This window comes from Marmota monax, unplaced genomic scaffold, assembly GCF_021218885.2.
Source record: "Marmota monax isolate L192 unplaced genomic scaffold, Marmota_monax_Labrador192_F-V1.1 WCK01_AAM20220418_F8-fsc00020, whole genome shotgun sequence".
Lineage (NCBI taxonomy): Eukaryota > Metazoa > Chordata > Mammalia > Rodentia > Sciuridae > Marmota > Marmota monax.
This window is the reverse complement of record NW_026692912.1, coordinates 976,457-988,700: the sequence shown is the minus strand read 5'-3', so window position 1 is coordinate 988,700 and position 12,244 is coordinate 976,457. Positions and strand designations below refer to the sequence as shown.

Genomic DNA, 12,244 nt, shown 5'->3' with positions numbered 1-12,244 from the left:
CTTTTAAATGTAGCATTATTTTTATCTTCTGTTGGGGGACAAAGTATTTCGAAGTGGGTAGTTTTCAAACCATGTCCTGAACTATACAGATGCCACAGAGGCTGCTATAGGACTCTGGAAGACACCTGCTCTAGGGCTCCTTCCCTACTTGAACCAGCAATCCTCTTCTCTTTTCAGCTCAGGCTTCTGGAAACATTTCATTTGAAAAAACCACTCTGTTGTACACAAAAAGGGGAAAAAAAGTATAAAAACCACTGTTTTTGATACATCAATAGAAAGACATAAGAAGAAAGGGGGTCAAAAATAAGACTGGCTTAACATGGTTTGTAAATTGTATCAAAAACGTTTAAGTCTTCAGACTATCTGTTTAATGAGTTTAGTATGATTTACCATCATTCTTCAAAAGTTCATTGAAACCACTTATCTAAAATGAAATTCTCCTCTAGAAAAAAATGAGTAGTCATTCAGGATAGCTCACCAAAAATTGCCCAATTCACAAAGTCACCAAAATATTAATTGCACATTAATCTTCCTCCTTCCAAGTTAATTCAACTCTGAATGTTGATAATTATGTAAAATAAGTAGTTTTAATTAATCCTTTCCTTTTTTGACACCAGGATTGAACCAGGGGTGCTGAACCACTGAGTCACATCCCCAACCCTTTTTATGTTTTATTTAGAGATAGGGTTTTTCACTTAGTTGCTTCAGACCTTGCTAAATTGTTGAGGCTGGCTTTGAACCTGAGATAGTCCTGCCTCAGCCTCATGAGCCACTGGGATTACAGACATGAGCCACCATGCCTGGTTTAATTAATCTTAATTGTAAGTATTTATAGAAAATTAGTTTTGTAACTAGCTCTTCATTATATCTAACTCCACTTCAATCCCCAGTGCTTTTTAGTAGTGGTGGTACTATCCTTACACTTAATTCATAACTACAACTGTTTTTCAACTGAGGGATGGAGCTAAAAAAAAGTCAAGAAGTTTTGCTGTGGGTAAGAATCAAATGAAAGACGATGAGAGGTTAGAGTAAATGTGTAACTAGGGATGAGGAGGAATTAAATAAACCAAACCAGTGGTTCTCAATTTTGGGTATACATCAGAACCACTTGAGGAACTTTTTTTTTCCCCTTGCTGTGATGGGAATTAAACCCTGGAACTTGTGCATGCTACACAAGCACTCTTACCACTAAGCTATACCTAGCCCACTTGGGGAACTTTTAAAAATGCAAATATCAGGCCTCACCTCAGATTTTGCTGTTCAGTAGGGCTAGGGGCCACTGAAGTTAATAAATACCCCACTTAACAAGGGGCAGAGATGAAAAGGGTGATGTTGAAAATATAGCTATTATACAATCTACTATATTGGGCCCTTGGTACATGGCTGCTATGGGAAATGATGAAACAGTTGAGTAGCTGATGGAAAGGGAAGTTAACAATTGCCAGGAACCATCTCTCATTTCTGTATCCTCAGTCCACAGTAGGTGCGCAATATCTTGACTAAAATGAATGCAAACTAAGGAAGTGGAATATGTGATATTATTAACTAAGGACTACATAACCTTTCCTGAACCATAGACCTGAGTTGGAGAAACACAGGGCTTTGGGATTTTGTAATAAATTATCAATCATCAACTGAGAAGGTGCAACAAAATCAGAAGCAACCAGGAAATCTTTTTAAAATACAATGACAGGGCTGGGGCTATAACTAAGTGGCATAGCACTTGCCTAGCCTGTGTGAGGCACTGAGATCAATCCTTAGCACCACATAAATAAATAAAATAATTTTTAAAAAATAGGACAGTTTCCCTTCTCAGTTAGTGGGCCCAATTGTCTGCTTAGAAGAAATATGCATTTTGAAAAATATTTCCCAGGTAATTCAGAGTGACAAATAGCAAAGGAAAGTCACAATGTATAAATAAACAAAATTTTTACTTAGCACTGCTTCAAAATATAAGAGCTCACTTGATAGCCAGAAAAATATTTTTTAAGAAAAAAAATTGTGACTTACCAGTAGTAAAGAAACAAAGGGAAGCATGGAGAAAAGAAAAACAGTCGTAACTATTGAGAATGGCAGTTGAGTTTCAGAGAAAAGTTAGAGGGTTACTCTTCCATTGCTGCATTCCAACTCTTAAGTACATTTTTGCAAGAGGTACAATAGTTATTAACATCTTAAGTAAAAACATGACCTCCCACCTCGCTTCATAAAGGTTCCTTGGGTCAAATTATTTTACAGTTTCCCAAATGTTCTTTCTGTTATCCAGTTCATCTTGTTCACTATTATAAGATAAACTTAGCTCTATTCCCCTACTTCAAAATCAACATGTACTTCCATATTATCTACAAATGATTTAGTCCGCCTTCCTACCCTTCTCACCCTAGAGAGTATTACACAACCAAATGTACCAAAGTGTTCTTTAAACTCACTCAGTCTGCTTAAGTGTTTTTCCTCTTGTTGTTCCCCACTCTCACTGCAAAGCTGAATACCACAAATTCTCCCTCTTCCCCAAGAAGCAATTTAATACCATTCATTTAGTAAAGGTCTTCCAAATCCTACCATCTAAATAACTTTTCTTAGCAATCCAGTCCAGGCCAAAATCCTTTCATACTCAATCACAGGCAATTACACAGGCTTTATGTGACAGGATTTGCAGGGGTAGGACAAAGGATAGGGTGGGCTGCCCTTCTTATACCAGACTTGGTGCATAGTTAGTTAGGGCATCATGATTTCTACAGGAAGTTGCAATTTCATCTTCTTCCCCAACGGTGAGCTATTTGCATTCCTAGCCTTGTCACTCTATTCAAAGGCCCCCCATGGGAAGGAAACCCTATACTGAGATTCTTTTTAAATACCTTCAGGAAGACCTCCTTAAGAGCAAATAAGGCGGTAAGGACCTTTCACTTAGTATGTTTCCATTTTTAACCCTCTTGTCCCTACCTTTTTAGCTCTCAAGTCCATAAAGCAGAAGTTTTCTATTTGGAACCTCCTGGCAGTGAGAAGACCCTCTAACTGTGATCTGGGTTGAGTCATTGGACCTCCAACTAGTGTCATTTGCTGGGAAAAATGGAACACTGAAGGAACCCACTCATTCCTTCATGACTTCTTACTTATCACCATAAATCAGCAAAAGCTTGACTTTCAGTTTGGCTCACTGTCCTAAATGAATACCGCAGTACCCGAGAACTCTGGACATCTTTCCCCTCTGAACCCTTTTATTCACATTTATCCTTACACATGATGTTTATCTTGCTTTTTTTCTGCAATCTTATCTACATGAGTTAAAGCAAATTTCTTGAGGCAAGAACAGTGTTTATCCCTATAAACTCCATAACATTCAGCACACATTTAACAGTGAACAATTATGTATGAAAAAATAAAAAAATGAAAGAGGGCTGGGGTTGTGGCTCAGTGGTAGAGCACTTGCCTAGCACGTGTGAGGCACTTAGTTTGATCCTCAGCACCACATAAAAATAAATAAATAAATAAATAAACAAAATAAAAGTTTTTTTTTTTTAATGACACCATGTTTTTTTTTTTTTTAAAGTAAATGAATATATGTAGTTTGAGCAGCTCTAATCCAAAAATCTGAAATGCTCTGACATTGGAAACTTTTTAAGCACCAACATAATTACAAATAAAAAAATCCCACACCTGAGCTCATGTGACAAGACACAGCCAAAATATAGATACATTAAAAAAATATTATATAAAATTACCTATGTACATATATATATAAAGGTATATGTGAAACATAAATGAATTCTGGATTTAGAATTGGGTCCCCACCAAGGTATATGTGAAACATAAATGAATTCTGGATTTAGAATTGGGTCCCCACCAAATATAATTAATTATGTATTTGCAACTATTCTAAAATACAAAAAAATCTGAAATCCAAAGCACTTTTTGAGTCCCAAGCATTTCAAATAAGGGATCCGAACCTGTATAACATTCCGGAAGTGGCCTACATATAAAATACTTTTAAAAGGAGAAAAGAGAGAAAGAAATATAACCTGCAATGCTAAATACAAAGCAGTCTAAAAATCGTCCAAGTAACCAAATAAAACTTTGTAAGACTATTAAACCCAACAGCATTTTATAATTTATAGCACACTGTGAAATCACTTTTATCAATAATGAACAAATAAACTGAAAAGAAGAGTGGAGGTAACTTTGAAAAGAGAATATATTCTGGTTTCTGGTAAAGATATACGGTATCTTCAATAAACATGTTATTAACCATGTAATTTGAAATTATTCATTTTTTTCTGACACTGTCCTAATAATTTCTGCAGTGACTTTTATTTCTTAACCTTGATACTTTGGAAGCTGCATGATTATTATAAAATACAGAACATTTCAAACTTGCTTCGTGTTGAATACAAATAAAAGCAAAGCAAAGGCTGGGGACTGGGATTGTGGCTCAGCGGTAGAGCGCTCGCCTAACACAGGCGGGACCTGGGTTCGATCCTCAGCACCACATAAAATAAGGCATTGTGTTGAGTCCATCTAACCTAAAAAATAAATATTAAAAAAAAAACACAAGGGCTGGGATGGTAGCTCAGTGGTAGAGCACTTGCCTAGCATGTGTGTAAGGCACTGGGGTCAATTCTTAGTCCTACATATAAATAAATAAATAAAATAAAGGTCCATCAACAACTAAACATATTAAAAAAAGCAAAGCAATAATGTTAGATATATTTAACTCAATACAATAGGAAAGATGCCAGTTATAAATAAAGTAGAAAAAATAATTAAAGAAGACTTTAAAGCTTATTTTGTTATCTTTATACAATATAATCCAAATGATAAGCAGCACACTATAATGCTATAAATTCAAAACATAAGCTACAAAAATACAGACAGTCTACACAGAGCAATATTTTAGCTTTGAAGCCTGCTGCAGTGGCTTCTGTTTACTGGTTAAAAGAAAAAATTACTCAGCCAAGCTAGATATACTAAGTCCTAAAACTAGACAGACATAGATCATCACCTTGTATGTTTCTTCAGTGAAGTAACATGGACACTGTCAGATAAAAATAGGCAACTGTTAAGAGACTGCTTTACAAATTAAGTTTAACTTCTTATAATAAAATTAGATTAAAAGCCTGCTGAGGATTTTTTAAAAATTCATTGTTAGAACTCACAAAAATATTCATCTTCAGCAAAAACTTCCTGTGTAAAAAAAGAAAAAAGTTCCCAAACTTTGACATTATTTAGGTAAGTTATGACAATAACAAAAGATTCTTGAGCCTGACTCTTGGATTCACTGGGTTCCACCATCACAGGCAAGTCTGTGGGGCTTTTATAAACTGTAAAAGTTGTCATCTAATGCAGACTTTTAGGTGAGATAGGTGATAAGCCCAATATTCAGAAATTATTCTAGGAACATCTAATTAGTTCAAGTTACCGTATATATAACTTTAAGGAAATGGGATAATAAAATTTTTTAAAAGTATAAGGAGATTAGGAAAGAAACTAAGAAAAAAGTAATGTGAAAATGTTAATGACAGATTCATGTATTGACAAGCAATGTTATATTTTTCACTTTGGAATTACTAATGTATCATAAGTCATACTGGTATACAGAATAAGAATTTTAATGTTATCAAATAAGAACCAATGTACAAGCATTTATCCATATAACAGATTTAATGAGCTACGTTACCTGCCCTTGTTCTCTTTCCCTTTGATTTTACTTTCTTGACCTTTTCCTCCAGTAGGATCCCACTCTACCAAGGTATCTTCAACTTTCAGGTTCAAATGGGATGATGAATTATCCAAACTGAAATTCAGTGCTGTTCGAGACAATATAAAATATTATATATCTCCACTTTCTGAAGCACACCTATGAGCAATAACTTCTCTAGTCAATTGATTCAACACTGTATACAGAGAATAAAATTCAAATTACTAATGTTAACATTTAAAGTTCTCAATGATTAGGTTTTAATTTACAATTCCTCACTTATTTTCCATTATTCTCCTCTAAATATCCCGTACTCTAACACAATACAATGCAATGTTCAGGGCCTTCAATGTTCAGGACTGGTATTTCTGCTATTCGTTCTACAAGAATCTATATCAACACACAGTATCCTCAATTTCCTGTTATTAGAATACCCGATGGTTATCAATTGATTGTTTTGAGTAAATAGGAAGGGGAACTGGTAGGAATTAAGAAGGAAAAAGTGATATTATAATCACAGGGTAAAAAAATCACAGGGTAAAAGTCTGGCGCACACATGTCTTCTCTGACAGTATAATACTTAATAATTTCATACTTAAAACACTTCTTAGTTTCAAATTAAGATGAGTATGAAGAAATTGGAGGTAGCCTGGCAGAGTGAGAAAATTGATCTAGCTGATAAATGATTTATGTGGCAAAGAGTAGAAGGGTGAAAAGTTCCACTAATATAAAAATAAAACAAAAACAAAAAACAAAAAAATCATGAAACAAAGTTATGCCTTTCAGATTATTTGGTATTATCAGGAAGTATCTGTACTATTCACAAGACTTGCTTAGTCAAACTGCTAATTTAGGAGATCAGTGCATTAAGCTTCCCTCTTTTAGAACTCAGGGAAAAGCACTGAAATGTATTAACAGCTGTACAATGAGTAGTTTCTTCTATTTTAAAAATGTAATTTCTAGAAGCTCTATCTTGAAAGCTATCTATTAATCTGCTTCTGTTACATTTTCCTCCAAAATTTAAATATCTGATAATTATTCATTGAAGGAATACTCCTTACAATATATCTCACTTAAGTATATTACTTAATTTAGCTAAGGCTTCAGTGTGTCTGTGAAGTGTAAATCACCAAACAACAAAAAAAGCATATGGAGAGCCTGAAGTTTACCTAGTTAATCAAGAATCCTTTTATCCTCCACTCTATAAAGAACACTTCAAGTTCTTTGTTCATTGTCTTTATTTATAAAACCACATTCTCAATACAAATCTACTGACCACACAGTTTCTAGTAAATGTCATACTACACAAGGAAGTTAATAACTTATAAAACCTTCATCTAAACAGAAATAAATTTAGAGAAACTAGAAACAATGAAGCTTTTCAGTAAAAATGGAAATGATTTCTTAACAGGCAGGTTACTAAAAAGTTAGGATTAACACTGAGACTCTCAATTTCCAAAATGAACTGCCGTTAAGAAAGCAAAGTTAACTTCTATATTTAAGTTATTAAGCAAGTCAGGCTACCTACATTGGCAGGAGGGTGAGGGTTGCTGGGGATTGAACCCATGGCCTTGTGCATTCGAGGCACTATCTACATTTTTTTTTTGAGAAAGAAAAATAGGCTTTAGCTCTGAGGGTGCCATCAATTCCCAAGGGCTCATTAAAATTCTAAGGATAAAGAAGGTCTCCTAAAGTTGTTCCTTAATGTTTGTTATAATGAAGAAAAAAAGGGTCATCAGCAATCTGGAGTCAAGGATAGCAAGAAAAAAGTACTATCTTCAAACCACTCGTGATCAGACTTATAGAATAACACAGCATCCAAACAAGAAGGCATATAATTACGTCAAAATGAGTCCTATTGCTATGGGTAATTAAAAACAACAAACAAAAGAAAAAGAAAAACAAACAAGAAGGTCTAGGTTTCAATCCAAGAGGTATCATCTTTAATTTCTATTTGAGGGGCATTGTTCTTTTATTGAACCTCAGTAAAGTTATAGAGCCTCTCTAAGATAAGAAATAATGCTTCATTATTAAAAAATAAAGTCTTCTTTGAAAGTGAGATCCTGTGTCCTGGATAAGCCCTGTAATATACAACATATTGGTTTCCATATCTTTAAAAGTCTGTGAAAACAGGGTACCAAAATCAGAATCCAGATGTTTTATGTTTGTTAGTAGCTGCTTTCATGATACTATAAAATTATATCACAGTCATTACTATTTGAGGCTATAGAAAATTTTGTATTAACATAATATCATTTATCCTTACAAGGAAGTAAATGATAACACATCTTTAAAATTCTAGCCATAAGAAATATTATTACTCATCACTTTTGACAACTTTCTTGCCAGAACAAATATACTGAAGGAACAAATAAACAACATTCATTATTTTCCATACCAAGAACTATAAGTGGCAGGATATGAAACTTTGATAGGCCTCAACTATTTAATCTCCATCTTTCTTCCCTTCCCTTCAATCTTTGTCCACAGGCTTATTTCTATTGGTTGGCCAAAAAGGACTACAGCAGGTCAAATTAGTAAACAATTGTTTAATATGTAATTTTTAAAAAGTAGAACTACTTCTATGGAGCTCTTGTTCTAATTTGTAGTCATGCCAATGCTGTGAAAAATACTCCAGAAAATCCGTGACCCACAGCCATGTAAAATGAATTTTATTCTGTTACTCCCTGAAGATCAGAATCAATGATTAGTGGCCCTCAAGGATACGTTTCAGTCTGGTCCCACACCTCAAAGGGTTTTCTCAACAGTAAAAAATGCTTCAAAGGACTAATCAACTTAGTCTCCCTCTACAAACCCCAAGGTCAAGAGTGACTAGTGAGATCCAGATATTGCTAAGAGAAGCAGCCAGCCCAGCTCCAAGGAAGCCATAAGCCAGCTATTCATATTTCTAAATTTAGGGAATGTGCATAAAAATCAATAATTTACCACGTTTATGTCCAAGTTTGGTAAAGCATAATGAAAAGGAATAATACAAAGATGATGCTCCTAAGGGTGAATATAATAATAATGCAATTTTATTTGACAAGGGCTAAAAACAGCTCAAGTAATACAGAAAAGATTATTACCTGTAAGTATGACAATACTTTGGTAAACATCTCATTAAAAACCACAGTAACTTCTCAGTTTGATAACATGTAATTCAAAGTAATTGCATATCTTCGTTATCTGTAGTTCTCAAGTAAAAACATTTTCTAATTCAAACAAACTACTCAAATTACACCTATTTTTTAAGATATTTTTGGACATTTTTCTGAGTTGGTCTCATCAGTAATTTATGGACCGTTAGGGGCTGGAGTAAAGTACTTGCCCAGAATGTGTAAGACACTGGGTTCGATTCCCAGCACTGTAAAACACAAAATAATTTTCAAGCCTCATAGTTTGTTTTATTCTGATATGTTTTTATATCATCCTCCAAATCATATCAAATTTCTGGCATACAAATCTATTCAAATGCCATATAAACTAGAGGCCAATGGAAGCTCCAGGTTCCAAGTACCTATAAAAATGTTCAGAGTTTAGTCAATTACTATATGTCACAATTGGGAAGAACTTTGGCATTATGGCCTTCAAATTAGTAAATGTTGCAAAAATTTGTGTTCAAATATGTTATACTAGGGTGTTTCCACTAACTCCAAATTACTCTGAGAGACTAGAATGACTTAGGTTCTTAGATGTTAACACTATCATCTCAAGTCTATGAGTCTATTTGCTCATATGAATACAATCATAAATGGAAATCACTACCATAGTCCTATTTTCCCTGCCTTATAATTCTTATTGTGGGGAAAGTCAGAGGTGGGGTGGTAGAGGAGGTGGGGAAGGAATTCAGCCACACAATGCTTCCTGTCACGAAGTCTTGAATAACTTTAGATGTTTCATGTTGTATAAATAGCTACTAATCTTACCTTTGGTCTCTAAGGTCACTGGATCAGAATACTCTCCAGCCACAGCCTTGTTACAAGCTCGCACTCTGAAATTCATATATTTTGAATCAAATTTTAAGCCTGAAAAAATGAAATGGTTTTCAGACACAAAATAAAGGACTCATCCCCCAAAATATTAGAATGAATTTTCAGACTTTTTTTTTCCTCCTTGGAAGTATCTCTTTATTTAAGGAAAGTATAAATTTATGTTAAAATGGTGATAATGCCTGCAATAAGAGGAATCATGATTTACCTATTAGTTTCTTCAGAAGAAGTAAAATATACAATTTATGATTTTCCTAATTCAGGGATAAAAAGGTACTCTTTTATGTGTCATGAAAAGCAGTACTTCATATAATGAGAGATGTCACAAATTTACAAAACAACACATTCGATTTCTGGAAAAGAGATGCTCTCAGGAATTTTTATATTTATGAAACACTGTGTTTTTTTGTTGTTGCTGTTTTTGTTTTGGTACCAGGGATTGAACCTAAGGTTGCTTCACCATTGAGCCACATCCCTAGCCTTTTTTATATTTTACTTAGAGACAAGGGCTTGCTGAGGTGCTTAGGGCCTTGCTAAGTTGCTGAGGTTGGCTTTGAACTCACAATCCTACTGCCTCAGCCTCCCAAGGGTTTTGCCCCCAAAATATCTAAAGTCCCCACTATACTGGGAATATTTTTGTGTTTGTTTGTTAACCATTATTTTTGCATTATTAGTTTGTTTTAGTTATACATAATACTGAGGTTCATTTTCACATAACTGTACAAGTATGGAGTATAATTCTGAAATATCTTTCAAAACGTCTTTCAAAAGGCCAACACAAAAATTTCTAAAACCAAATCACAGTTCTACTTTAACTATCAACATTAAAGTAAAACTAAATAACAAAAGTGATAATATTTACAGTACCAGTGAATTGTGGGGTAGTGAGTACATCTAAAAAATTAAGAGCTTTTTTATATAATCTGAAAACAAAGGGAAAACTAAGTGTAACTCTTGAAATATTATTTTCAGAATACCGCTTCATATTTATTTTACATGTATCCTATCTTAGCAGGTTACAAATGTCCTTAAGTAATTAAAACAAAGGTTTTCTTGATATTTTAAAACAAATTTACTTCTACAATAAATATCTAAAAAATCAGCTCGGATAAAAAGAACTTAATAATTTTAAGCTTTAAAATAACAAATTTTTCATAATTACAGTTATTTTCTAAGGAGACTGTTGAGATGTTGTCATTTTACCTGATAATATATATTCAGTACCCTTAATGTTATCAATTATCTCCCAACATCTCTCATCCTTTACACGTGGCAGTCCATCAAAATTAGTTTTTCTGTATTCCAGTATGAAATGGTCAATCTTATTATCTTCTTCTGGCATTCTCCAAGCTACTGTTACAGAGTTGTCAGCCACCAAACACTCCACTGGGTCTATCTCTGGAGCTTTAGGGACTGAAGAGAAGAAACAAAAGTATGTGTGTAGGGGAGTTAATTTCTCATTTATTATAGCACTAATAAAATATTTATGTTTGTCATCCAAGCTTTGCTTTTTCATCCTGCTTTTGAACTATTCAAAAGTGAATAAATAAACCAACCTAAACTATTTTCAAAGCACCTTTTAATGATAGGCTATAAAAAAATCTATAAAGTTTTCTATTTTTCTTATTCAACGTTCACTAAAATCTTAGATGGCAAAAGGTAAATTCTAAACATGCTAAGGATAAATAATCGAGAATGACTTGTTATTTCTGAACATACTGTACTTTTTTCCTTTTTTCTTTTTTTGTGTGTGTGGTGCTGGAGATTAAACCCAGGGCCCCGTGCATGCAAGGCAAGCACTCTACCAACTGAGCTATATCCCCAGCCCTATTCTGATTTTTAATTTGTTCTTTAGATGTACATGATAGTAGAGTGTATCTTGACAAATTCTAATTAGGATCTCATTCTTGTGGCTGAACATGAGGTAGAGTTTCACTGGTTGTGTATTCATATATGTACATAGGAAAGTAATGTCTGTTTCATTCTACTCTTTCCTATTCCATCCCGCCACCTTCCTTCATTTTTCTTTGTCTAATCCAATGAACTTCTATTCTTCCCTCCTACCCCACTGTACTTTAAAAAAATTTTTTTTTAGTTGTAGATAGACATAATACCTTTATTTATTTTTATGTGGTGCTGAGGATCAAACCCAGTGCCTCACAGGTAGGGTAACTATTGTTAACAATAATTCATTAGACCTGTTAAAACAGCAAAAGGTTTTGAAAGTTTCCAGTACAAATTCTAAATGCTTGAGATGATACATATGCTAATTACCCAGATTTTACTCCCAGGGACTTCTACTTTTCAATCTGGCACATACATAAGAAATCTGGTAGTAGCCACCCCTTTCTAACAACAAACAAGGTTGAACAAACTGAAAAATCAATAATAATTCTTAGACCTGTAAGAGACTTGAGATTAAAAGGCCTCAATATGAAGAGACAAACAGGTAAATACAGAGAGTCACAATTTACTAGAGCAAAAACCTAAGCAGAAACCAGTGCTGGGGTAAGGATACCTAAACTGTAATTGATGAGCTGCCGGAGGCTCAGTGTGGGTAGGTTTG

At 34.0% G+C, this 12,244-nt stretch overlaps 1 protein-coding gene and 1 long non-coding RNA gene across 6 annotated transcripts in view; one reads left to right on the top strand and one right to left on the bottom strand.

Annotated features, from left to right (window-relative positions):
- Positions 1-12,244, top strand: part of LOC124097130 (uncharacterized) — a 144,025-nt gene that overhangs the window by 20,740 nt on the left and 111,041 nt on the right. The window lies entirely within an intron of this gene.
- The window catches only part of Fsd1l (fibronectin type III and SPRY domain containing 1 like), a 68,671-nt gene that overhangs the window by 17,885 nt on the left and 38,542 nt on the right, over positions 1-12,244 (bottom strand). For 2 of the 4 annotated variants that reach the window (XM_046451662.1, XM_058581596.1), the window contains exons 7-10: positions 10,882-11,091; positions 9,616-9,714; positions 5,669-5,798; positions 4,994-5,026 (exon numbers count right to left, since the gene is read on the bottom strand). In XM_046451662.1, coding sequence (XP_046307618.1) covers positions 4,994-5,026; positions 5,669-5,798; positions 9,616-9,714; positions 10,882-11,091 — 472 coding nt within the window. The remainder of the gene's footprint in view (positions 1-4,993; positions 5,027-5,668; positions 5,799-9,615; positions 9,715-10,881; positions 11,092-12,244) is intronic. The other 2 variants (XM_046451663.1, XM_058581597.1) reach the window with 1 other exon arrangement.